The sequence below is a fragment of the Apis dorsata genome, unplaced genomic scaffold (assembly GCF_000469605.1).
Source record: "Apis dorsata unplaced genomic scaffold, Apis dorsata 1.3 scaffold_74, whole genome shotgun sequence".
Lineage (NCBI taxonomy): Eukaryota > Metazoa > Arthropoda > Insecta > Hymenoptera > Apidae > Apis > Apis dorsata.
The window spans coordinates 2,298,589-2,324,228 of NW_006263372.1; the positions used below are offsets into that span (position 1 = coordinate 2,298,589).

Here is a 25,640-nt window from a genome sequence, read left to right on the forward strand (position 1 = left end):
GTACCTCCTTCGTCCCTTTCCTCGTCGCCGACACATGCGTGCGATCCTTATACGTGCACACGCACACATACACGCGTACAACCACGAACCACTGAACGACCTAACGGCTAAACTCCACTCGCTATAACTATGCTTCTTCCCCACCATTGTACACCACACAACCTCGAACCCCACTGCACCCTCCTGATCACGGTCAATGCTCACTTCTCTGGGTTCTCGGACGATGTTCGCCACCTCTACCAACAACGTTAAACCACCACCACCATCGTTAGGGACCACGTCGTTGCCACCACTTCCATCGTCCTCGTCGCGTTGTATTCTTTTTCATCTTCTTCGCTCCACTCTTCTCTTTCTTCGTCGCGTAACATCGCCTAACCAAACTATTTCTTCCCTTCTTCACATATCTAACTTTTAATCCCCTCCACTCGTTTTCACCTCTTTTTCTTTCACCCGTCTCCTTTTTCGTCTGCGAAACCATTCGCCACTCCCATCGCACATGCCAAATCCATTTACGTCGAACGCGTTTCTACATCATTATCCACCTATTGGGCTTTGTAATCGCCTTGCATCGGCCGATGCCCACGCCACCACAGGATCAAGGTTAACGATATCGATGCCGACAGATCGCGCATCTGGCGCTGTAACGTTTCCTACGAATTTCAAATTTTTTCTCCCTTTCTCTTGTGATGTGTTTCATCATATAACTTTGTACGTGACCTACCAGAGTCGATCGATAGTTAGACGAGTAAAAAGGTTAGTAAACCGGCATGAAATCAATTACACACAAAATCCCTGGTTGTCTGGATCTGGAAATAAACCAAAGGACGATGAAATGTGAATCGATCTATTTGCTTTTAACTCTTGCCAAAGGAGGGAAACGGTTTCGAACGATGCGTCGATAAATATTTATATAGGTAAATTAAAGTGAAATTTTACCAAATATATATTCTGCCTACTATACATATATGTTTTTTTTCAAGAATGTTATATATGTTTACTAGAATTAATTGAAAATTTTAATAATTAAATTTTTATACTCCTTTTTTTTATGAGAAAAAGATTTATCATAAAAAGTTTGTTGAATTAATCTACAAATATATATATATATCGTATATATAAACTCCAGTAAGGAAAATAATTATACAACAATTTTATTGCAACATTCATTAGGAATAAAGACGCTATAAATAAAATTGACTTTAAATCAACATATGTTATATCTCATTTTACAATTTAATAGCCGTATCAATTGTATTTTCGTGCTCCTCAAATCTCGTGCTCGTTTAGATTATTTCACGTGATAAATTATCCGAAACAAAATGAACAAAAAAAAACTGGAAATCGTACAATACATGTTAAAAGCGCAGAATTATAGATTATTGATTCTGAAATTTCAAGGCAACTGTAATTTATTTCATTCTCTTCTCATTCTTAAATATAAGACGAGAGAAATATTTTCCTTGCTTGAAACTGAATCAAAAATTACGAAATATATATAATATGTTCATTCATTCTTTGTCCAAACAATAAATATAGAATGCAGATATTATTTTAAGATATAAAATGGATTAAAAGTCACTGGTTCCTTTGATAATTTTATGACGTAAGTCATTGATTTAAAAATTTTATTATTTATGTAACGATCAATAACTTTAATTTAGCGTGTAATTAAATTTCTAATAGTTTCTAAAAAAAAATATTTTACTTATATAATTAGTGATTTTGAAATAAACAATAGTTACTTTCGTACGATTTATTGATTTAATCAATAATGTGTAAGATTATCGTTATGCGTCATTTTTAACATGGTGGATAATATTTAAATATTGATTTCGAAGTATTCAAATATATATTACTCAAAATATTTTGAAATATTATGAATTGCTATCATTAAATATTAAAAAGAATATTGATTATAACTTATGAAGAATATATTTTTAATCTTAACTTTTTTTTACGAAATTTATTATCTTTAGATTTTGATTTCAGATATATATCGTTACTCTTTAAATATCGTTTTCTTAAAAATCTCTAATTTCATCACATAAAATATAAAGAAGAATTATTAATTTTCTAATATTTAGACAAAATCCGTAATTACTTTTAGCAAACGATCATTATTAAATCTATATAGATATATTTATAACTATTATTAACGAATAATATAGAATAATCATATAATACGAAAAATGAATTTTTTTCTTGGCAAACATGAAAAAATTCAACTTGTCGCATATTTGGAGATCCACAGATAGATCTCTCTGATTAAATGTGATTTGAGAGCTCCTACCTCCGAATAAAATCATAAAACCAGTTTAAACGATTTTTATTGAAATTCATACGAACCAGTCTAATTTATTTTGAACGAAATAAAGTATAATCGGCACTTTCCTGTCGTAACTTAAACTTGGTTCTTTAACAAATAAGTATTCGTGATAGGTGAATCACGCAATTTTGCATATTTTCCACTTCCCGTTTCATTGACATCACAGAAATAATCACATATGCACGTGTCAGCAGTCAAGATTAGACAATTTTATGATCTCATCGTTATTTATTTCGAGCCTATTACATTCTCTCAGGGATCAGGGTTAATAACATCGTTGACACCTTGCTGTCGAAATATGCGCAGATTAAAATGTCGCGTCTCAATTATTTTCTTTTTTTTTCTTCTTTTTTTTTTTTTTTTTTTTTTTTTTTTTTTTTTTTTTTTTTTTTTTTTCATTTTGTCTTTTCTACATCCATCACTTTGACACTGACGTGTCTATATCATTTTGGAATGCACGCAATATCGTTTTACGCGTAATAAGCAGCTTTTGTTAACAATATCGATAAACGTGTTACATCGTATGACGATGTATCTTTTTGTATCTTTTATCGGAATATAAGTCTGAAACTTACGAGAAAAATTAAAAAATTAAAAATAACGAATTTTGCGAAATTGCAAAGATTATTGCAAAGATCAATACAATACAAAAAAAAAAAACACGATGTGTACGAAGTGCAATATAATATACGTTCTAATTTTCCTTCACAAGTGTATTATTCACAACCAACAATTTACATAAGGAATACGTACGATACTCATCAGATCGGATCAATAAATATTCTCGCGTTAAATGTTCCCGCGTAATAATCTCGTTTCCGTTTCTTCGCGACAAGATTTCTCGCGATGGAATCCTAGAGAAACGGCATCCGTTCAACTGGCGTTCGTCAAATAAAAAATTAAAATCGAAACCGGTCGACACGATCCTTAATTACATTTATTCGAATCGAGTCGTTCAACCTCCGGTTTAACGTTCGCGTAATCGAAGTCGTATGCTCGTGCGTCTCTCGTCGCCTAATAATAAATATAATACGGGCACAGGTCGAATCCGTAATTAGAAACGAAAGAACAAATTGTGAACTTTGGTTATTCGTTCGATCATCGTATAAATTGGTATCAATCCATTTGCCCAATTTGTGATCGGGGTTAAGGGAATCGTTGACTCCTCTTTTCGAATAAATTGCCGCAGACGTCTCTTTCACCTATGTCAATTACCGAATCAGCTGTCGATGTGCCTCAATCCGATTGGCGTATTAAAATTATCGAGCAGTATAATAAGAGTTATGTAATCATGCGATTATTATGTAATTAATTTTTAATTTTTTTTTTTTTTTATTACACTTGATCGTCTAGGTTTTGCGAATTTAATCTGCGAACGAGACAAACAAAGATTATTTTTAATCGTCGAGACGCGTGCTTCGCTTTTTTTAGAGATCAATGTTTTTGTGGCCTCGATGCGGTTTCGATATCGAAGTTTGAAACTGGTGCATCGGTGATGATATAATGTTTATAAAGGAATAATACTTTTGTATTTAATGAATAAACTACGGATGTTTGTCCAAAATCAAATATTTCTGAATATGAGCAAAGAAATCGAGGTTAAATAAAGATTTATTTCGTTTTTTTAATATAACGTAATGTATCCTCGATTATGTCTTATTCCGCATCTTTTTGTGAATTTTCAAATTTTGCATAAATATTTATCAGTCTCTTAATAAGTTTTTGAAACGAAACTAATTTGATTATTCATTTAACCTAAAATATACAATTAATTATATACAAAATATATAATTATCATATCTATTTTTGAATTTTTAAATTTTTAAATCCATGCGATAAAAAGTTCGAACAGTTCGCTTCAATCAATAAATAATTTTTTTTTCTTCTACTAATTTCTATATATTTTTAAGTGTCCCAATATTTTCGAAAAAAAAAAACTAAAAGTCACGTTTTTCATTAATCACGATATAAAATCGACCAGAAACAGCTATAATCATTTACTTTGAGAAATATTCTATGTTAAATAACGAGATAAAAACTTGTTTTAAGGAACTAACTTGTTTCAAGGAAAAGAAAAAAACTATATAGTCCTTTTTGATAATAGATAAAAAAAAAGCATTCAGATAACATGGAAGAAAGGATTTGAAAGTTCGTATGGAAATAAATGTCAGGATATAACTTATTTACAACTCAATTTATCATCAAAGATTAATTCGTGAATAAATATTTCAATAAAATCACACACTTTTATATATTAATTCCAATCTTTATCTCGAATCATATTTTAAAACATTACAGAATGTCAAAAATTTGAATTTGAATTACGATTAAATCGCTACATAAAAAATATCTTAAGGATAACTCTTTATAAATATCAATCATACTCAATAATATTAATCGTTACTCAATATTCTTTCGTAAAATATCTTTCCTTTTGAGGTTCAAATAAAAAACCAACACGAGTTACATATCTCAATTGTATTAAAACGAAAAATATTACTATTTTGTATTGCGTCATGTCTTTTCATATGCAAAAACAGCATGGAGTTGATATGACATTTCTTTTATGCGCAATAGTTACATACCATTTATACACACATTGTATCTATGATCATGGTGTTCTGTCTCGAAAATGTAAAACATTAACGACGTGTGTCACATTTGTAACTTGTGACGTGATGTCTCGTCCTCGAATGCCAAAACCAATTACTTATCTCTAGTTTCTTCTATTCATTCTTCTATTTCATTCTTACATAATTGTAAAATTATTAAAAACCAAACGGAAATATCAATAATCCTCATATAATTAATGACGCTGATTATTTTCATACGTCAATCTTACATGTACATCAAATTAGAGAGACATCAAGGATGTCAATTATATCAGTACTGCATCTTGTCCCCAGTACAGTGATTAAATTAAAGTGACAACATTGTTCTCTTATTAACTATAATCACTATAAATTCAATATGTGATTATGCATGTGAGATTGTTCACGACGCATATTTTCGTATGGCGTCGTGTAAAAGATCGCGCGACAATCAAATACGAAACCGTCGACCAGTGGCGCAGCAAAGCTTTATCACGGCAATACGATATTGCGCTCAAGATTTGAACTTTGCGACGCTGATATCGTAGGTAACGTGAAACTACTCGGCTAGCTCTGTTTCGCAACGTGTTCACAAGGAAGAAAATTTTCCACTACGAGGCCAATCGCCAGGATTTCGCTGAGCTTTGTACTTATTTGGTTTCCTTCGTCCACGACGTTTAACTGGAACGATCCTGTTTGTTCTCAGTCGATCTTTCTGTTTCATTGTATTCGTATGTCATATGGTCGTTGAAACATTCCATAGATTTAATGATAAGGGAATGAGAAGAAAAAAATGAAGTGTCGAGGATCTACTTCCTTGTGTTCTAGTTGAATAAATATATAGGTTAGGAATAAGATGTATGTGACCTCTATGTGGTGCATTGAGAACACAGTTTTGATGTTATACATCGCGGGAATATTAGAATTTTTATCTATTATATAATTTATATTTGAATGGAATAAAGATTGCTTAAGTAATATATACATATATGTATCGTACATTGTATATTATTGAAAATAAGTGAATGGTTGTTGACTCCGATGTGACTATTATGTCGCTCGAAAGATATTTAAACTATGTTTATACTTAAAATAAATATTACATGATTATATAGAGAGTAATTGAGGATCATAAAATTTAAATCCGTATAATCTGGTACGTGATTAATCAACATTTCGTTATGATTTTATATTTACATTTATTATGTTTATTTACATTATTATAGAGATTGAACATATTCTTTTTTTTTTTTTTTGATATTTTCATAAATTATACGACATCATATCTTTTAATGCATAAATAAATGCAGTATAAAAATCTGATAAAATTCTAATGTATATTCTCAAATTTTCTATGGTTATTTTAATTGACTTCAATTACTTATCCATCAAGATTTTTTCATATCAATCGTACTAACATTTATAACTTATTATCCATGGATAAATAATAAACAACAATATTTTATACAAACAAAATCAAAAGCAAACAAATATTAATTACATTTGAATATATTAAAATGTTCAATTTGTCAAAATATCATTAATGTTTTATGAAAATAATGTATTTTTCAATGCATGATTCTAATTATTTTATCAATGTTAGCAAAAGACACGATGATTTATCAATCCAATGATGGATCAATAATATTTAAGATGTTCAAAAATCGTGTAGAATTCAAAAAAAAAAAAGAATGTGAAGGCGCCTTAGTGTCGCAATCGATGTTTACTGGATCTGTATATAGGTCGCAATAAGATAGATGGACGATGATGACGCAGATGCATGCAAAAAATTCGCGAAAGTATTACAACGATATTGGTCCTTCGCCCACGTGATCTTTCTTGAATTGAGCACGTGTATACATCCAGGTCAGATTTGGTTAAATCGCTTATTTCTAGGATGAAAACTACCCTTGGTACAAAACAATTTATCCTTGAGCCTTGAACTTTGTTCTCAATGGAGAAACCATGCCATAATGTGTTCTTCTATGACGCTGTTTACTTACATTGCATCACTTCAATTGTTTCCCCGTCGAAGATGATATTAATACACATATACGAATTCTGTAATTCATACATTCATTCATTTCATTTATGATATAAATATATGTTGTTATTTTTATTATTTTATATAGAGCGTTATGCAAGATCCAAAATTATTTTATATTTCTTTTTTCTATCTATCATTTTTCCTAATGCTAAGTTAAGAAGAGAAGATTGTTTAATAAAAATTAGTTAGTTTAGTAAAAGCTTTAGTAAAATATATAAATTTTTTAAATTATCGATCATAGAAGAAGATTAATTCATTTTAAAGAATTTTATCTTTTTGAAGCATTTCTTTTTTTAGTTACTTTTAAAAATTATTTTTATTTTAATTAAAAAAGTTTCTTGACAAATTTCTTAAAAAATTCTTGCATTCTTTTTCAGAGAAACAGATTTGTTTATATATGTATACATATTTGTCTTCGAATATTATAAATAATAATTTATATTATAAATTTTATATTTGAAATTATCACCAAAATCGATTATTAAAATTGTATGGTTTATGAACACTTTGTATACATCACTTCTTTCAAGTGTTATTACTTGCTTTGCATACAGATCCTTCCTACGTACATTATACTTCAAGATAAATTGTATTATTATCACTTATGAAAATCATTCTTAATTGATTACTCTTCTTCTTATGATTTATTGCTGTTGTTAATGGATAACAGAGATTGATTAGCAAACATTTATTAATTTATTACTAAACTAAAAATAAATAAACTCTATTCACTGATTTGAACTGGATAAGCATCATTCTTATGTTATATTATGTTGCAATCAATGAAAATATATTTTATCCATCATATCAATTAAGTCAATAATAGAGTAATATTGTGTGATATATCCATTCGATATAAGTGCCTGAAAATATATATGAAGAAATAGATTTCTAAAAATTGACGTTATCTATTTCTGACTTGACTGATTCTTCTATGCCCTTCTTTTTTTATCAAAGATAAAAGTAAGAAATAGATAGTGATGAAATGAAAGTGAAATAGAATAAAGTGTAATAAGTCAGGTCATTCTTTAGAAGTTAAAATTAATACGAAATATTAAAAAATTATAAAATTGATATAAATACAATTATAATATCATTTTATTCATAATCTTAATAATTCGATATTAATATAGCCATATATTGATTTAACTTGATTTTTGATATATAATTTTAATTTTAATGATTTGATATATAAATTTTTAATCTTTTACATTTATATTACATCCATGCGATAAAATTTAATAATTAAAATTAATAATTGTAATTCAAAAATTGTTAAGGATTAAGCGATTCGTAATTATAAAATCTATAAACTATTTTATCTATGGTATCTTACTGTTTAAAAAAATTCAGAAATTTAAAAAATACGTGTAAAATTTCATCATTTATTTTTAAAACGTATTTACATCTCGTGTATGTAAGATTTTTATTATATTATTAAAAGCTAGAACGTGAAATTAAAATTCCGAGGAACTGTTATGTAATTCTTCGTACGATTATATAACGTACAATTGAAACATTTTCGTATTACCACAAATATTGACAATTAATAATTTTATGAATGTGTAAACAATTATTTCAAATATTTTAACAATTGAATCTTTTATTTTTATTATGGCAAAAAATGTGTAAGAAGTTTATTATATTTATTATATATATTTTTGAAAATATAATAAGTATGTAATATATAAATGTATATACAAGATAAGAAAAAGAAATCAAAGTATCAAAATATCTACTTAAAGTTATTGAAAATTTCTTGACAATTACGAGTTTACATAACAATTATAAGAAAAAATATTAAAAAGAAAATTGTCAGCTTCAATTTTTTGTAGTTTTCGATTTTTTTATTTTACATAATGAAACTTAATAACGCGCTATCAAATCGGGCAAGGAATAATCGATTCATGATAATTATAATTGGCACTTAAATATCGTTTGCTTGCTCTGTTATCTTTATAAAATATTAGCGAAAACGCAGCAGCACGTGCTTATATTGCAGTCATAAACGTGACTTCATGTTATAGATATGCCTGTACGAAATTCGACCTTGTATTCTATCTATCGCTTGCGTGGTTTTTTCAATTTTAATGCGTAGATCGTGGTTTCAAACTTTTTTTGTAGATAAATGCTAATAAAATTTTCTTTTTTCTATATTATTTCACTATATATATTTCACATTTAAATCAATTATTAATAAATTAATGGTTGTCTTTCGCTTGGATACCAAAAATTATTAACTTTTTTTCATATCTTTCGATAATATACAATAAGTAAATTCCAAAAATATTACTTTTAATTCTAGAAATTCATTAATTTAAAAATTATACATATGAAAAACTTACAAAATTATACAAGAAAAACTTACTGTACATCATCTGTGATAACAAAAAACAGATATCTATTCTGACTCGTTGATGGGACTGTAGGTAATGTAGATTTTTAGTTTTCTGTATATATTTCAAATGAAATATTAATTGTTAATTAAATTTTTATGTATTAAAATAAAGTTTTGAATTTATTATGTCTATATCTAATCTAATATCAACATTAGATTATATATTAATATATATTAATTTAAACATTCAATGTTAATAAAATGATTTCCCAATATTAAAACTTATATTTTTTGTGATCTAATATCTAATTTGAAATAAATCGATATTTCAATAAATTACTAAATAATTCTCTAAAAGACTTAATTTCTATAAATTTAAAAAATATATAAAAAATTAAATTTAATATTATTATATGATAATAATAATATTTTAATATAATAATTTTTAATTATAATAATAATCTCAGTATCAAAATAAAATTGTAATTTTTTTAAGCAAAAATATTATAGATTTTTGGATAGTTTAATAAAAAATTAAAAATTATTAATTACTAGCTAATTATTCGTGAAATTACCGGAACATAACCTCTAAATTATATTTGCAATTTTTTCGTTGCTTTTCATTTTTAAATAAAATATTAAATAATAAAAAATCAACTTCTATAGATAGATAGATATTCATTATACGTGGTTAATCAAATCAAATTCATGTAAATGCATAGTCAGTCGAACGAAGAATTGATCGAACGAAGTACATTTCTAATACAAAAGCGTGGAAGTCTTGCAAACGTTGTGGCAAACGTTCAACCGGGCCCCTTAGGCCTTCTTATCTTGGGAGGGGACCAGGCCACGCGAGGCCTCTCGAACCCTGAGTACATTTCCTATCAAAAGTATACGATGTTTTTAATATAGATCAAAAAGTTCTATTTTCTAAATATTGCGACGATATTTCGAATTTAAAATTCCTAATTTGTCCTTTCTATATCAGAGAAAAGTTGAAAACACGTTCTTTCCTTTTATGTCATTTCATGGTCATTTCATGTTCTCATTATGTCACTATTTCCATTCTTATATTTTATTCACATAAAAGATTTTACATTTTGATGCAAAAAAATTTATATTAAATTTATATAGTACATTCTTATTTATAGTATATTTTAATATTTTACTAAAAAAATAAAATAAAATTTATATTTTTATAAGTATTTTTATGTTCTTGTTGTAACAGAATTTATTTTTGATTAAAATCTATATATTATTTTAAAAATAAAATCATTTATCATTACAATTGTGTTTATGATTTTAATCATGCCGATTAAATGAGAATAAAATCAATTTATATTTATAAAAAATATTTATAAAAAAAATTTATTTATTTTTTATATTAAATTTATTGTGATACAAATTGCGATGTATATATCTGTTATATTGAAAATTTCTTAAATAGAAAAATAATTATATTCTTAAATTATGATATAGAAAATCTTAGTTAAGAAATCTTAGTATTTTTTGGTTAAGTTTTATTGAAAAAATAAAAACCAAAAAGATACAAATAATCATATGATTCTATATTTAAATTATTTCATGAAATGTTATTTAATATGCAAAAAATATTTATATAAATTATTAAATAATCCAAAATATGATACATCTAATTAATCGAAACTAATTAATAAAAAAAATGAGAATGGCCTTCGATTTAGTCTTCTGAAAGATGCAATCTGGTTTTTAGGCGCGGCTATGAAGCGTCTACAAGACGGTGGCAACAGAGTGCTTCAGTGGAAATTTCCATTGCAGTTGGCATGCTGTATGCTATAACTGTACAGTCCATTATAAAAGTAGCAGTTTTCTTATATTAATTATTATAAGTATTATAAAAAATTGTTCATTATTCTTTCTAATATAAATATTATATTTTTTAATATATTTTTTATAAAACTTAGTTTTTAAAACTATAATATAATTTTTATTCTGAATATATCAATAAAATAATTTTATATTGTAATCAAGAAATACAAAATTTTTTATTTGTAATTATTTAATTATTAAATATGGATAAAAATTCATATTTAAGATATGTCATTTACATTATAGATATAATATATATTTGCGATTTTATTTATTTATTGATAAGTAGATTTCTTTTTAATCGACTTATATGGAATTAAATCCTGATCGCATAAAAAAAAAGTTGGTTAATCTAACAATATTATTTATAGTATTCAAATTGTAATTGAAATAAAAATATATATAAATATGTCATTTATAAAGAAATTAATAATTTTTATTTATTTTTTTAACTTAATAAATTAGTAGTAAAATGTCATTTTTTTGAATTAACATATTAATCAATAATAAATTTAAATTTAATTTCTTCAATCCTTTCGTTTTTTCTTTTTCCAATATTTATTTTATTTTCTCATCGAATCTCTTTCTTTATTTGTTTTTTCATTTTCGCTTTTATCTCGATCATTTTTTCTAATAGACACTTTAATATTTCGTAAAATTTGTTTTTTTTTCTTCTTCTTTCAAGCTTTTTTTCTTCTATATTTATTGCGCTATTTTTTAAATTTTAAATTATTTATTCATGTATTTGAAAAATTCTTTGATCATTTTTTCATTTTTTTCAAAGATTACTCTTATTCTCTATTTTTTCAAAGTTATTCTTTTTCTTCTCGTTTTTAATATGCTAATAACATTTGTTGTATTTTTTGCTTAATATAATTGCTTAATAATTCAATTTAAACTTTTACTCTTCCTTTCTTTTTTTTTCCTGTTTTTTTTTCTTTTTCTAAATTTTTTTTTTCTTTTTTTTCTAAATTTTTTCTATTTCTTTGTATGATTATAATAATTATTTTCCACATTCCTATTCCTACTATTAATTCTCATTTTTCACCAATATTTTTTTTAATTTTTTTTACAATTATCTGAGTAATTGAAAAGAAATTATTTACGAATATTCTAGGATTGTCATGAAATCATTATCAATTATATTGAAAAGGAGTAAAGTTTTAAAATCTTATATTTTAATCTAAAAATAATAGCGGGAAGTAACATAACGTGATTGTTATGCCATCTATCGGAATGCGCAAAGAATCTGACGTGAAATGCACACAAAAATAATAAGAATAAACTAACAAAATTAGACAACGCCATCTATGTAATATTTCATAGTACTACAGTTACGACGTATTATCATATATTATATATGTAAATAATTAATTTAATTATAAATAAAAATAAATTTTATATATAATTATAGATATATAAAAATATATAATAATATATAAGAACATATAAAAACATATTTATTGAATATTGAATATTATTAGAATATATTTTATGATTAATTTAATTTTATTTTTATTTTAATTATATTATTATTATATCTCATATTTCAGTAAATTTATTTAAATAATTTAAATTTGTGCTTTATTTAAAAAAAAAATAAAATAAAATAATATATAGCAAAGTAATGTTATAAATAATTTGAAAAAAATAAATTATAACTAAATTTTTATACAAAACAATTAAATTGAAAAATATAGGAACAATATATAAAAAATGAAAATTTTTTTTTAAAATAATTAAAAAGAAAATATACAAGTAGTATTATATTTTATAATTTAATGATATTTTAATTCATCAATTGTTGAACACTTCAATTAACCAATCAAATGATAGAACATTTGTATCATTTATATTTACAATACTATTATATATACAATAATTTTTTTAAGAATTAAAATCAAGATTAATTTATAATCAAGTAAAATAATTAATAGTAATAATGAATTTGACATGCTATTAAATGATTTAAAAAATCATGTTTTAATATCATATAATTATATTTATTTTTTATATGTAATGTACAAAATAATATATATGGTCTATGCTGACTCTTATTTTCTGAACGCGGTGTAATTCTGCAATTCGAAATTTACAAATTTTGAATTCTTGACAAAAAAGTATTTTTCGTTCTCTCTATCTTTTTTGTTTTAATCATAAATTATATTTAACAAAATTAACTTACTTCTGACTCAGCAAATTAATAATTATATATTATTCATGTGAACGCTTCTTATGTTAAGGTAATTGCTATACGAAACACGATCGATCTTACAGTGTGTCATAAAAATAGTGAAATAAGAACTATATTCGATATTACTATCATTATACATTTTTTCGAGAAAAGTGATATTCAGATTGATCAATTAATTCGAATAAAATTTTCGAATTTGTTTTTATAACTAATCTACGAAAAACTAGATTCTAATTAATAGAATCAATCTAATACCTATCGTCTGCCACGCAGCTGTTGCAACACAATGCAGCGATATGATGTTTATCCTATTGTCAAATTATTGTTTTTTGGTTGCAATATCTGCATTAACAAATCATAGGAAAAAAAGAAATCATTTGCTAATTCAAATGCAATGGTTTACACATATGAATGTCAAAAACTATCTCATCATGTAGTTTTACAAATAAGAAGAGATGCTTTGGCATATTCAAAATTTTATAAAGTTTAGTGAAATTGGATATTTTTGAGCACATATCTGTGTTTTATTGAAAGAAATTTCATAAAAATATAATTAATAGCATTAAAATGTCCACATTAAAATTGAGCATGCAAGATAAAAAGGATTTGGATAAATTCACCAAATTTTTGGCATTAAAAGCTGCTCAAATTATTGTGCAGTCGAGGTCAGGTGAAAAGGTCAGCACAAAGTGTAAGCCAAATTCATCTGGAACAGATTGGGTAAGCTTTTTTATATGATAATTTTATAATAATATATATTAAATAATTTATATATTTATTTCTCAAATTAATTTAATATTTTAAATTTATTTTTTAATTTTTTCTTTCTTCTAAATTCACATATTTTGTTTATATAATACATTTAAAAAAGTACAGTTAAATTATTATCTTTTATTACTTAAGAAAAATATAAATTATATAAAATATAAATAATATAAATTTATATATATAAAATTTTATGAAATAACAAATATATAAATAATTTTATTTAATATGTTTAGAATATTTAGAAAACATACTTTTTATATTAATTAATTAAAATTATTTATTTATTATTTAAAAGTATAATTTTCTATATGATTATTTTCATTGTACAGTTTAATCTTGCTATTCATGATCTACCAGAAGTTTTGGCTGAAGCCAAAAGAGTATTATGTGGAGAAATAATAAATTCAACCATACCTCTTTGTATTGAAATTTCATTAAGAACCGTTGAAGGTGATACAATGGTTTTAGAAACATGGAGCCTAGGTGTTTTGCCAGAGCATAGTGATCCCACTGTAAGAGTAACTTACACAGTATATAACAGAATGGGTATTTTACTCAAATCATTATTATCTGTATCAAGAATTACTCCAGCTTATAAATTGAGTAGAAGACAAGGTCCAGATTCTTATGTTATTTGTTATAGAATTTATATGGGAGAACCTCAGCTACATACATTAGGTATAAAAAAAAAATTTTCACTTTTATATCAAAATTTTATTTATTTTGCTTAATATATTACAACTTTTAGGTGATAATTATAAACATGTTAGAGTGGGCCAATTGTGTACACCAGTGGGGACAATTCATTTATCAGTATCATATAGAACAAAAATGACTATATCTCCTACTCATACTGGGCGTGATTCAATAATGTTAAAAAGTGATCATTTTCATTCTGACTTAAGTCCTCGTCATGCTAGATATCAACAAAGGTATTTTATTTAAATATAATTTTTAATTTTTTAGATTATATATTATATTAATCTTTTGTATAAATTTTTTTGTTTATATTTTAGTGAAGAAACTTCAAAATCCCTTAGTGATACTATTAAAGTTGGAGCATTTGTAGTCAATAAACCTGTTACTGTTAATGAAGAGAACTTTGTTATACCAGATGTACCTTTTAGTTCTTTATTAGCTCCTAGACAAACTTCACCTCCTCCAGTCTCAGCAACAGAGACTACATGTACAAAGACTGCAACAACAAATATTACTACAGATAGCAGCAATGGAAATAATGAAAGACTTACAAATGATAATGCAACGTCGAAATGCAACTCGCAAAATGGATCAAGAAGAAGTAGTTGCTCAATGGCTAGCGCCAACGACGATTTTATCATGGTAGATTTGGTAATTAACGTTCCTATCTTTTTAGTATAATAGAAACGTTTGATTTGTCTAAACTCTTTAAATATTGAAATTATAGAAAACTCCTTTCGCCGTTACAAATACTAATAGCGATTTAGGAGCATTTTATCGTGAATGTCAAAGTGCACCTCAACTTCAAGCCTTTATGGAAGAAAGAACGCTTGCAGAACAAGTAGGAGATCTTACAAAACAGTTGGAAACATTTGAAACTAATATGCGGCGGTATGAAGATATTCTGTCGTCATTATGTCAAACAGAAAATAATAATTAATCAAAATCAAACAATGCAATGTTAGGTGCTTCAATGAAAACTGTTAATATATACAACCAGCATATAGTGTCTCATTATAGATTTATGCGATTTTCATTATATGCATCACAATATTTCAACAAAAATATTTCAATAAAATTTTAAGCTATGATCATTGCTTATGATCATTTATAAGTGAATTGGATTTAATAGTTTAATACATTTAGATAAACATTTATCTATAAATTGAGAATGAAATAGTTAAATTATATTGTCAATGTAACTTATATTTGATATATATGGCTTATCAATGTACTTTTTTTTTATATTTTTTTGCATTAATTCCTTTTATCACGCTAGTAATGATTAAAATTTTTCATTTCAAATTATTTTAATTTATCTCTATATTAATATCATAAAAATTCATTCGCATAAACTATATTCTAAAATTTGTTTCAAACTATGTACTACATATGTACTATTTGTTGAATATTATTAATAATGTGAATTAACGAATGACGGTCAACGATTATTAATATATTTTGAAATTAATTAATTTATTGCTTGTAAATAGTGTAAATTGTATTTTAGTGTTATAATATTAATTAATGATTATGAAAGGATTATATAACTTTTTCATGTTTTATTATTCCAACCACTTAATAAATCAGGCTGTGCTTACAATTTGAGTTAAACTTTTATACTTAAGACACTTAAGACACTATACGCAATCCTTAATTATTTAAACAATGAATCTTATAAGAAGTCTGTAGAATAATAAAAAATTAAAAAATTGAGAATATTGAACTATTTTTATATAAAATTTTTTTATTTTAATTTAATTTTATTTTTTATTTTTATTTTATTAAAGTTTTTTATTAAACAATAAACTCCCAATATATGTATTTTTTTTTATTTTTGTTTTTCTTTTATTTTTGTTATTTATTGATTTTAATTTTTATAACCCTGATTTAGATATTCATGAAGGAAATAATATTCATTATATTATAATATTGCAATGTACATAATTCACTTTATAAATATCTATATTATTCTAATTATAAAAACTATAGTCAATGAGTATTCTATTTTGAATTTACGGTAAATAAATGAAACATGGCGGACTCAGCGGGCAATTGGTGTCTTATCGAAAGCGATCCTGGAGTTTTTACGGAATTAATAAAAGAATTTGGTAAATTAATTGATTTCACTTAAATTTATTTTTTGATTATTTTAAATATATATAATATATATATGATTATGTTAAAAGATTTATGTATATATTTGACAGTTACTTTGAACGCACTTACATTTTAAAGTATTATTTTTTTTGAAATTATAAAGTATTTAATATAATTTTTTTTTCTAAAGGTGTTCAAGGTGCTCAAGTGGAAGAATTATGGAGTTTAGATGATGAGCAATTTGATAATTTAAAGTAAATCTAATCTATATGACATAACCTATTTAATATTATATTTCAATTATCAATTAAATTTGTTTTTCATTTTGTGTAATTTTTAAAATTAATATTATATATTTATAATTATAAGTTTATTATTATTTAAACATATAAACTAAAAAATAAATTAAATTAATTCATCTTTTTTTTAATATCTTTTTATGATATATTAATAATAATTTCTTATTTATTAGGCCTATACATGGTTTGATATTTTTATTTAAATGGGTGCAAGATGATGAACCTTCTGGAAGTATTGTTTTAGATAATAGGTTGGATAAGATATTTTTTGCAAAACAGGTAATTTTTATATTTTTTATTAAATTTTGTTGTAATAATCAGATGACAAAAATATTGAAAATAACTTGTAGGTAATTAACAATGCATGTGCAACACAAGCAATTTTGAGTGTATTATTGAATTGTAAACATTCTGATATATCATTGGGACCAAATTTAGAAGAATTTAAAAATTTTTGTCAAAGCTTTGATGCTAATATGAGAGGACTTGCTCTTAGCAATTCTGATGTGATAAGAGAAGTACATAATTCTTTTTCAAGGTATTTTTCATTTATCAATATAATATATATTTTAATAATATTAATAAGTTGTTTAATATAAACTGTTATAATATATAAAATAAATATTATAGGCAAACAATATTTGAATATGACTCAAAACAAGCATCTAAAGATGATGATGTATTTCATTTTGTGAGCTATGTTCCTATAGATGGACGATTATATGAATTAGATGGATTAAAAGATGGACCTATGGATTTAGGCCCTTGTCCACTTGGAGATCAATGGGTTCAAGCAGCTAAGCCAATAATACAAAAAAGAATAAATAAGTAAATATTTTATAATATTATACAATATAATTTATACAATCATTTATTTCATATAACAATTATGTAATTTACGATTATAGATATAATGAAGGAGAAATACATTTTAATTTAATGGCAATAGTAACAGATAGAAAAACAGTTTATGAACGGCAAATAGCAAATGTCTGTGATCCAACAGAATTAGAACGTTTACAAACATTGATAGAAAAAGAAATTCGAAAATCTAAAAGATATCAGATTGAAAATATCAGAAGAAAGCATAATTATTTGCCATTAATAATGGAATTACTCAAAATGCTTGCTAAAGAAGGAAAATTAGTACCTTTATATCAAAGAGCAAAAGAAAAAGCATTAGAAAAAGAATCAAAAAAAAATAAAGTTTAATTCTTGATTTTTTTGAATTGCATAAGAAAAATATTGGAATGCATGTATTATATAAACATTATTCAATAAATTACAATGTCTTTTAATTCCATTTTAAAAATAAATGTAAATATTACAAAATTTTTTTTTTTAAATTCATAAATTATGATATTGAAAATATCTTTGTGTAATATTCATTTATTATATATTGATATCTTCATTCAAATCTTCATTTATAATTTTAACTTTACCATTTTTATAAGATAGTCTAGGAAGAAATTTATCCATTGATTCATTTCTTATATTTCGTATTTTTTCATGATATAAATAATGCACAATATCTAAACATATAAAATTAAAAATATTAAGATTATTATAGAACAAAGCAATATTTGTTATATTTGTTACTTAATATAGAAACTTACCAGGAAAGTATTTTGTACCTATTTGTATGGAAGCATTTTGGACTAGATAAAGAAATGTTCTACATAAAAAGATAGTAGTAATTCCATCAAAATATTTTGCAACATTTGACCAGACAATTTCTCGAGTGTCTGAAATTCCTTTCCCATATATGCTATAATATAATTTTATATTACAAAAGAGACTGAGACTATTGTATAGAGAATATTAATACAGAAATAAGCAAGTATTTTTACTTACTATTCAATTAATTTTATTTTTATGTCATTTAAATAAATAGGTTCTGGACAAAATAATTGCATATGTAATTGATTTATCCAAAATTTTTTTAGTATTTCATAATTTATATTTAGTTTTCCTTCTAATTTTTGCCAAACAGGTTTTGGAATAATAGCATCTTTTAAATCTTCCACTGTTTCACATAATGTTATATGCATGAAAGTTTTTATAAATTTGCCAATTAATGATAATGTCCATTTTACTTCAGATGTCGCTTTAACAAAAATTAATCAAATAGATTCTATTATTCAATTATAAAAATTATAACTTCACTAAAAAACTTACATTTTTTATCATTTTTCATCTGTTCTGTAAGTAATTTATAACGTAACCAAATTGAATGTTGTGAACGATTTAATATTTTACTCAATTTTACTAAATTTTTATGTGGTTTTTTTTCACTTTGTTTATTCTCCATACAAGACAAAATTTTCTTATCTTCAGTTAATGTATACCTAAAAAACAAATAATTAGTTTTATTATAGTAACTATCTATTACTATAAAATATATAAAAGAAATATATGATTAAGTTTGAATTATAATAATATAATGATAAATAATTATATTTGAATTATATTGAATTATATTTAACATAATACCTTTGAAAACTTTTTGTTTGGTTTTTATACAAGTATCTAAATCTATGATAAACACTATACAGTGATCTCCATGGTAATCCATTTGCTAAAAATTGAGAAAATTTTTGTCTTTCTTCCATGGTTCTTATATAAAATTTATTTTTATTTTTCATTTGAAGAAATGGTTTTACATTTTCAGAATTCCAATTATGAATCTACAAAATTTAAAACATTTATAAATACAAAAAATTATAAAATGAAATTAAACAAAAAATTAAAATTAGAAAAAATATATAAAATTAATCAAACATACTTCACAAAATGCTTTCCAATTATCTTTAATAATTTTATCTTCATTAGGTGTAAATACACCACTTTTTAGTGGTCCTTGTTCTAAAAATAGTTTTTTTTCTTTTTTTGTTAATGGTTTTGTACCTGCTGTATGTTCAATTTTATGTTGAGCTGGTACTTCATGCATTAATTTTACTTCTAAATTATATAATCTCTAAAAAAATAATAAGTTAATAAAATAATTGATATTATTTATAATATGATATAATTGACATAAAATACATTTTAATTATATACCTTTAATGTATCCTTAGGGAATTCATCTAATTCATCAGCATTTTCCTCTTTTTCTGATGATAATTCGATATCTAGTTCTCCTAAAATATGATTTATAAAATCATTCTCCACATCACTCTCTTTTTTTATATTATTGAGGCATTTTTTTTTTCGTATTTTTGGGCTAAGTACAGTACATTTGCGTTTTATTTTTTGACTTGTTATATTTTCTGGAGTTATATTAGAATTTTCATCATTTGCAATAAAAAGAGGATCAAATTCTGGATCTTGGGATGTTTCTATGGTTTGTTCAATTTGTGTAGGATCATTCATTGTTGAACAAAAAAATTCTGTATTTATTTTATTTTCTTCAAAATCCATTATGGAATCATGCAACATATCAATAGCTTCCATATCATTTACTTCATTATAACATAATTCAGATTTAATCATATTAGATAATTGATTATAATCATTACTAGATTTTATTTTTATCTCTTTATCAGATATATTCTCATTATAGAAATATTCATTTTTACATGTTGTTAATGTTTCTGGTAAAAAATTAATATTTTTTGAAACTAATTCTTCTGAATGTGTCTCTAAATTAAAACTTTGAGAGCAATCTATATTTTCTATTTTAATATTATTTATTTCTTCTAAATCTCTTAATGCAACATTTTTTTTTGGAGTCTTACATAAATCTTCAATTTTACGTACACTTATTGAATATTGAGTATTATTTTTTACATCAATATTTTGTGTTAATACTCCTCCATTTTCTTTATTCACTTCTTCTGAAGTTTCATTTAATAATATTTGAGATGATTTATAATCATTTAATAATTTATTATTTAATATATGATCCTGTATCTTTTTTTTTTTAAAAACTTCTTTTTTGTTAGCCATTTTTGAATCATAATTTTTTAAATTAAAATATATTACATATTATATAATATAAAATAAAAATTATATAAAAATATTTATATGAACTTACTTAATTTTCGTAATATACGTCTCAGTTAATATTCATTAAGAAAAACATAAAAATTGAATTGAATGGTCTTTTAAGATTTTTAATCATAGGTTAAGAAATATATGATAAATTATATTATATAAATTACTATATTTTATATATATATATATATATATATACTATAAAAAAAGTTTCTTAGATATAAGAACTATTTCGAATGTATCAATTTGAATAAGTTTAAACAAGGAAAGCAAATATATATATATGTATATATATGTATATATATATTTATAGTGCCATAAATGAAATTCATAAAAAAAGAATAGAGAAAACTGGAAGAAAGATAAAGTAAGAATTAATTGCTAGCGCCATCTTTTATGTCAAAGATATATTTTTGAAATTATTTTTTAGAAGTATTCAAGAGATGGTACTAATTTTCAATTCTTATTTTATTCTTTTATCTATTATTTCTCTTCTTATTTATATTTAGTTTCATTTATAACATTCTCTAGAAATGGCGCTGATTTTTCAATTTTTATCCTATTTTTATCTTTTTCATTATTTATTCTTAGTATTTTCGAAGTTTTTGAATTTTGAGACCAAAAAATCCATTGAATAATAGATTTATTTTATTTCTCTTTGTGATAATATATTTTTTATAATACAATTAATTAAATATTTAAAAAAATACATTTATAAGAAATTTATATTAATATAGAATCTGGATGAAATGGAAATATTTCTTTGTAACGTGAATCTCTATTATATATTTGTAAAAATGGTGATACTTCCTGGAATGTTTCAAGGTTAACTGCAGTTCCACCAATAAATAAATTCAAAATAATATTATTAGTTCTGTAATTAGTAGCTATCACTGCTCTTCTTAATGTAACATTTGTTATGTTACGACATCCAGATAAATCTAATATCTTCAATTGAAAGGAATGTTGAATAAATTTAGATATTGTTATATCAAAGAAACTACATTCTTGACACACTAGCTGTTTTAAATTATATAAATGTAATAAACCATTGCTGGTTACTTGATATAAATCACGTGTTATCAATATTTCTAATTTCGTAAATTTTTCTATAGCTGCTAAAGTATGATCTGTAATAAAATGACCTGGAACATCTGAAGATGATAATTTTGATTAAAATTTATATTAGTTTTGAAATTTAAAATTTATATGATCAAACTTACCACTAAGATCTAAGTAAATCAGTTGTTGACAATGTGAACTTAATTTACAAAGAATAGAGTTGCAAATAAACCAATTTGCACTTACTTTCAAATTTTTAAGATCACTTAATGTAATTACATGTGATATACCATTGAATTGTAACATACTAGATTTACCAATAATTTCCAATGTTTCTAATCTTGTAGAATATTTGCCAATAGCTTTTGTAGTTTTTTCCAAAGTATCAAAACATTCTGATATTATAAAATGTTTTAAATTATTTAATCTTGTAATTGCCTAAATATAAAATTCACAAATTATATTAGAAAACAAAAAAATAAAAATAAATTTAAAGATTTTTTAATTTTACCTCTGCAACATCATCATCGCAAACATAATCACATCTTTTTATAATAATTTCTTTTATTGTATTTGATGGTAAATGTAATAAACATTTACCAGATATTTTAATGTCAACTAATTTAAGAAATTGTAATTGTTGATTTACTTTGAATAATTTTTCCAAATCTGTGTCGAAAAGATATATACAATCTAAACTAAGTTTCTTTATGTTATGACAGTTATTTATTATTGATGTTATTCCTGATGAAGGTACTTGGAGATAACTGACATCAATGATTTCTAAATTAGGACATAAATTACCAATAATAGACAATGCACTTTCTCTACCCTCACAAAATGTTTTTTCTAAATATATTTTATTTAGAAATTTGCCACATCGTGATAATACTTTATTAAGAATAACTGTATTTATTTGTTTTAATTTAGTATTGGAAGCAAATCCCCAGGTATAATTTCTTAAATCTAATTTCTTTGTATTATGCCAAGATTTTTGACTTATTTTCTGCCATCTTTTACACACTAAAATATTATATATTAATATATAATATTAATATATTATAATGTCAATAAAAATTATTGTTTATTACATATGATTATATACCCCTTTCTATCCTAATTCTATCTACAATTGGTAAATGAAGGAAAATAAGTATTAAGCAATCATTATTTAATTTATAAATATTACTATTTATCATAGTTTCTTGTAAATCACATTGATTGTATTTTTCTAATAAATGTTTTTTTCTAAATTTATATACATTTTGCAATGTACTGTAAAATTGATTTGATGTTTCTAAATTATGCCAGATATATTTATCTGTCATAATTTTATATTTCATAAATTTTCATATTATATGTTATTTTCATTGTTATTTTTATATTCAGTTTATTATCATTAGTACGATTACAAAATAATTTTAAATTAAATGTTTATTAATAATAATATAAATATAAATATAAACAATTTCACTTTTTGGTTATGAATTAGTATTAGTATTATAATTATCTAATTATATTAGATTAAAATTTCAAATAAAAAGTATTTAACGAAATTCATATTTATTTATACACATTGATTTTTTAATCTGTAAACTAATTAGAATATTTATAGTGTTTTTTTATTATTTAAATGAAATAATATAACAAGCGCGTTCGTCAAACTTGAATATGAATGAAATAATTATATATGTACAATATTTAGATACAATAATAGATAATTAAATTGTTTTTTTTTAAATATTAATTTTTTAATTAAATTTTATTAAAAATGTTTTTTTAGTAAAGAATTCTAATGATATAAATAAACTATTATTATTATTATTAAAAAAAATATATTCAATATATAAAATATATAAAAATTATGAAATAATAAATATATAAATTTTTATAAAGTATATTTATTCATTTATTTAAATTATAAGTACTATAATTGAGAAATTGATTTTGTTTCTTTTTTACATCTTTATATATATTGCTCCAAAAACCATAATTAAGATTTGTAATTTCTTCTATTTGATTTAAAAATATTTGAGTTTTTTTTATTATTTTCCTGTAATAAAAAAACTATAAATATTATGATTACAAAATTATTTTTAATTAATAATTAAAGATGCTTACTTGTGTGTGTTTGTATTCTTAGTATTTAATTCTTTTTCTAAATATTTAAAACACATATCTGTAAGATTATTTAATTGATTAAGAAGTTCTATGCTGAATGACCCAAATTTTTCTTTAATTGCAGCAAGTGTATTTTCCAAACACATAATACTATTTATCCATTGCCCTTAAGTAATTAATTTTTCATTATTATTTTTATATTATTATTAGAAAAATTTTAATTTAATTATACAATATAAGATATCCACAAACCCATTATTTTATATATTTCTGCCATAAGATTTAATGTAATTGTTATGTCTTCATTATATTTATACAATACTGTTTTTCTAATATGCAAACATTTTTCTAATTTATCTAATGCTTTTTCTGGTTTACCTAAGTTAATATAAACTTCAGATATTTGAAAAATTTCATTAGCTTGTATTATTTTATTTAAAAGTGGAATTTGAGATTTGTCATCACAATCTAAACAATATGTAGAATTTTTTATATTACATAATGCACCATTACATTTTAAACATTTCATTGCATTAAATCTTTCCTACAAAGATGATCTTATAATATGATTTTATAATTTAATTATATATTGGAACATATGTTAAAACTAATTAAAAACAAACATTACTAATTAGAATATTTAAAAAAATAAAAATATATTTTTTTATATTTATATTTACCACGAAATATTGTAATTTTGGTAGAGTGCATGCTTTACACTTACAAATGAAGCAATACTGGCTTTTCAAAATTTTTTGTCTATTTTCTGTTGTCATATGTCTGTAGTGTGGACCTAATAAATGTTTTATTATTTCAATATATAACTAGTTAATATCTAATTTATAATAAAATAGATTTTATTAAATAAATTTTACTGTACCATAACAATTAAAAATTTCTTCACCTTGAGAAATATCTCTTGATGCTCTGACAATAAGATATTGATTTACAAAACTAAAATTTAATAATAAAAATATATTAGATACTAAAATATATAAATGTATATATATATTATATAAATTTTAACATTACATGTTAATTATATTAGGGTCACAAGAATGATTCATTATACTTGCAGAAGGATAAATTCCTGTAGCTACAATATCTTGTTGAATCATGGAAGAATCATTTTTACTTAAAAATATATTTGATTTTGTAATGGCATGTCCATTACTAATAAGTTGAAGAATATATCGTAAAAGTAAAGAACTTATATAAAGTTGTTTGTCATTATTTGTTAAAATATTAAAA

General features: G+C 23.5%; 5 protein-coding genes across 6 annotated transcripts; 2 read left to right on the plus strand and 3 right to left on the minus strand.

The window, feature by feature from the left end:
• The first annotated feature begins 13,305 nt into the window (after positions 1-13,305).
• Positions 13,306-15,899, plus strand: LOC102677692 (autophagy-related protein 13). Of its 2 annotated transcripts, none has more exons than XM_006610598.2 (5): positions 13,306-14,064; positions 14,442-14,790; positions 14,861-15,044; positions 15,129-15,453; positions 15,539-15,899. In XM_006610598.2, the coding sequence occupies exons 1-5, from the start codon at positions 13,912-13,914 to the stop codon at positions 15,749-15,751; spliced, it is 1,224 nt and encodes a 407-aa protein (XP_006610661.1). In that variant the 5' UTR covers positions 13,306-13,911; the 3' UTR covers positions 15,752-15,899. The 2 variants fall into 2 exon arrangements, with proteins under 2 accessions (XP_006610661.1, XP_006610660.1); XM_006610597.2 differs by having other exon boundaries at positions 13,310-14,064; positions 15,129-15,462.
• An 873-nt stretch (positions 15,900-16,772) lies between these two features.
• LOC102677555 (ubiquitin carboxyl-terminal hydrolase isozyme L5) lies at positions 16,773-18,542 on the plus strand. The gene is made up of 6 exons (XM_006610596.2): positions 16,773-16,922; positions 17,102-17,165; positions 17,384-17,489; positions 17,561-17,748; positions 17,841-18,038; positions 18,119-18,542. The coding sequence occupies exons 1-6, from the start codon at positions 16,847-16,849 to the stop codon at positions 18,420-18,422; spliced, it is 936 nt and encodes a 311-aa protein (XP_006610659.1). The 5' UTR covers positions 16,773-16,846; the 3' UTR covers positions 18,423-18,542.
• LOC102677422 lies at positions 17,839-20,780 on the minus strand. Its single transcript, XM_006610595.2, has 7 exons — positions 20,271-20,780; positions 19,996-20,187; positions 19,704-19,897; positions 19,389-19,558; positions 19,065-19,317; positions 18,827-18,978; positions 17,839-18,742 (listed from the first exon to the last, which is right to left on the minus strand). Exons 1-7 carry the CDS (start codon positions 20,700-20,702, stop codon positions 18,603-18,605), a joined length of 1,533 nt encoding a protein of 510 aa, XP_006610658.1. The 5' UTR covers positions 20,703-20,780; the 3' UTR covers positions 17,839-18,602.
• Positions 20,781-21,835: 1,055 nt separating this feature from the next.
• Positions 21,836-23,626, minus strand: LOC102677043 (F-box/LRR-repeat protein 4-like). Its single transcript, XM_006610684.2, has 4 exons — positions 23,374-23,626; positions 22,780-23,291; positions 22,430-22,706; positions 21,836-22,360 (listed from the first exon to the last, which is right to left on the minus strand). Exons 1-4 carry the CDS (start codon positions 23,609-23,611, stop codon positions 21,930-21,932), a joined length of 1,458 nt encoding a protein of 485 aa, XP_006610747.2. The 5' UTR covers positions 23,612-23,626; the 3' UTR covers positions 21,836-21,929.
• Positions 23,627-24,153: 527 nt separating this feature from the next.
• On the minus strand, positions 24,154-25,634 carry LOC102677192 (SET and MYND domain-containing protein 4-like). The gene is made up of 6 exons (XM_031508018.1): positions 25,422-25,634; positions 25,294-25,343; positions 25,070-25,182; positions 24,642-24,933; positions 24,390-24,555; positions 24,154-24,321 (listed from the first exon to the last, which is right to left on the minus strand). The coding sequence occupies exons 1-6, from the start codon at positions 25,505-25,507 to the stop codon at positions 24,174-24,176; spliced, it is 855 nt and encodes a 284-aa protein (XP_031363878.1). The 5' UTR covers positions 25,508-25,634; the 3' UTR covers positions 24,154-24,173.
• Positions 25,635-25,640: the final 6 nt, after the last annotated feature.

Excerpts from the sequence above, each read along its gene's own strand:
- LOC102677555 (XM_006610596.2), top strand. The coding sequence starts at position 16,847 with ATGGCGGACTCAGCGGGCAATTGGTGTCTTATCGAAAGCGATCCTGGA. Across the intron at positions 16,923-17,101 it reads GGAATTAATAAAAGAATTTG|GTGTTCAAGGTGCTCAAGTG; the intron begins GTAAATTAATTG and ends TTTTTTCTAAAG. Across the intron at positions 17,490-17,560 it reads AGATATTTTTTGCAAAACAG|GTAATTAACAATGCATGTGC; the intron begins GTAATTTTTATA and ends AATAACTTGTAG.
- LOC102677692 (XM_006610597.2), top strand. The coding sequence starts at position 13,912 with ATGTCCACATTAAAATTGAGCATGCAAGATAAAAAGGATTTGGATAAA. Across the intron at positions 14,791-14,860 it reads ACCTCAGCTACATACATTAG|GTGATAATTATAAACATGTT; the intron begins GTATAAAAAAAA and ends TACAACTTTTAG. Across the intron at positions 15,463-15,538 it reads ATTTTATCATGGTAGATTTG|AAAACTCCTTTCGCCGTTAC; the intron begins GTAATTAACGTT and ends TTGAAATTATAG.
- LOC102677192 (XM_031508018.1), bottom strand. The coding sequence starts at position 25,507 with ATGATTCAACAAGATATTGTAGCTACAGGAATTTATCCTTCTGCAAGT. Across the intron at positions 25,344-25,421 it reads GACCCTAATATAATTAACAT|TTTTGTAAATCAATATCTTA; the intron begins GTAATGTTAAAA and ends ATTAAATTTTAG. Across the intron at positions 24,556-24,641 it reads AGAAATATATAAAATAATGG|GGCAATGGATAAATAGTATT; the intron begins GTTTGTGGATAT and ends TAATTACTTAAG.
- LOC102677422 (XM_006610595.2), bottom strand. The coding sequence starts at position 20,702 with ATGATTAAATCTGAATTATGTTATAATGAAGTAAATGATATGGAAGCT. Across the intron at positions 19,559-19,703 it reads CAAACAAAAAGTTTTCAAAG|GTATACATTAACTGAAGATA; the intron begins GTATTATGTTAA and ends TTTGTTTTTTAG. Across the intron at positions 18,979-19,064 it reads AAAATAAAATTAATTGAATA|CATATATGGGAAAGGAATTT; the intron begins GTAAGTAAAAAT and ends ATTATATTATAG.
- LOC102677043 (XM_006610684.2), bottom strand. The coding sequence starts at position 23,611 with ATGAAATATAAAATTATGACAGATAAATATATCTGGCATAATTTAGAA. Across the intron at positions 23,292-23,373 it reads TAGAATTAGGATAGAAAGGG|TGTGTAAAAGATGGCAGAAA; the intron begins GTATATAATCAT and ends ATAATATTTTAG. Across the intron at positions 22,707-22,779 it reads GCGATGATGATGTTGCAGAG|GCAATTACAAGATTAAATAA; the intron begins GTAAAATTAAAA and ends TTTTATATTTAG.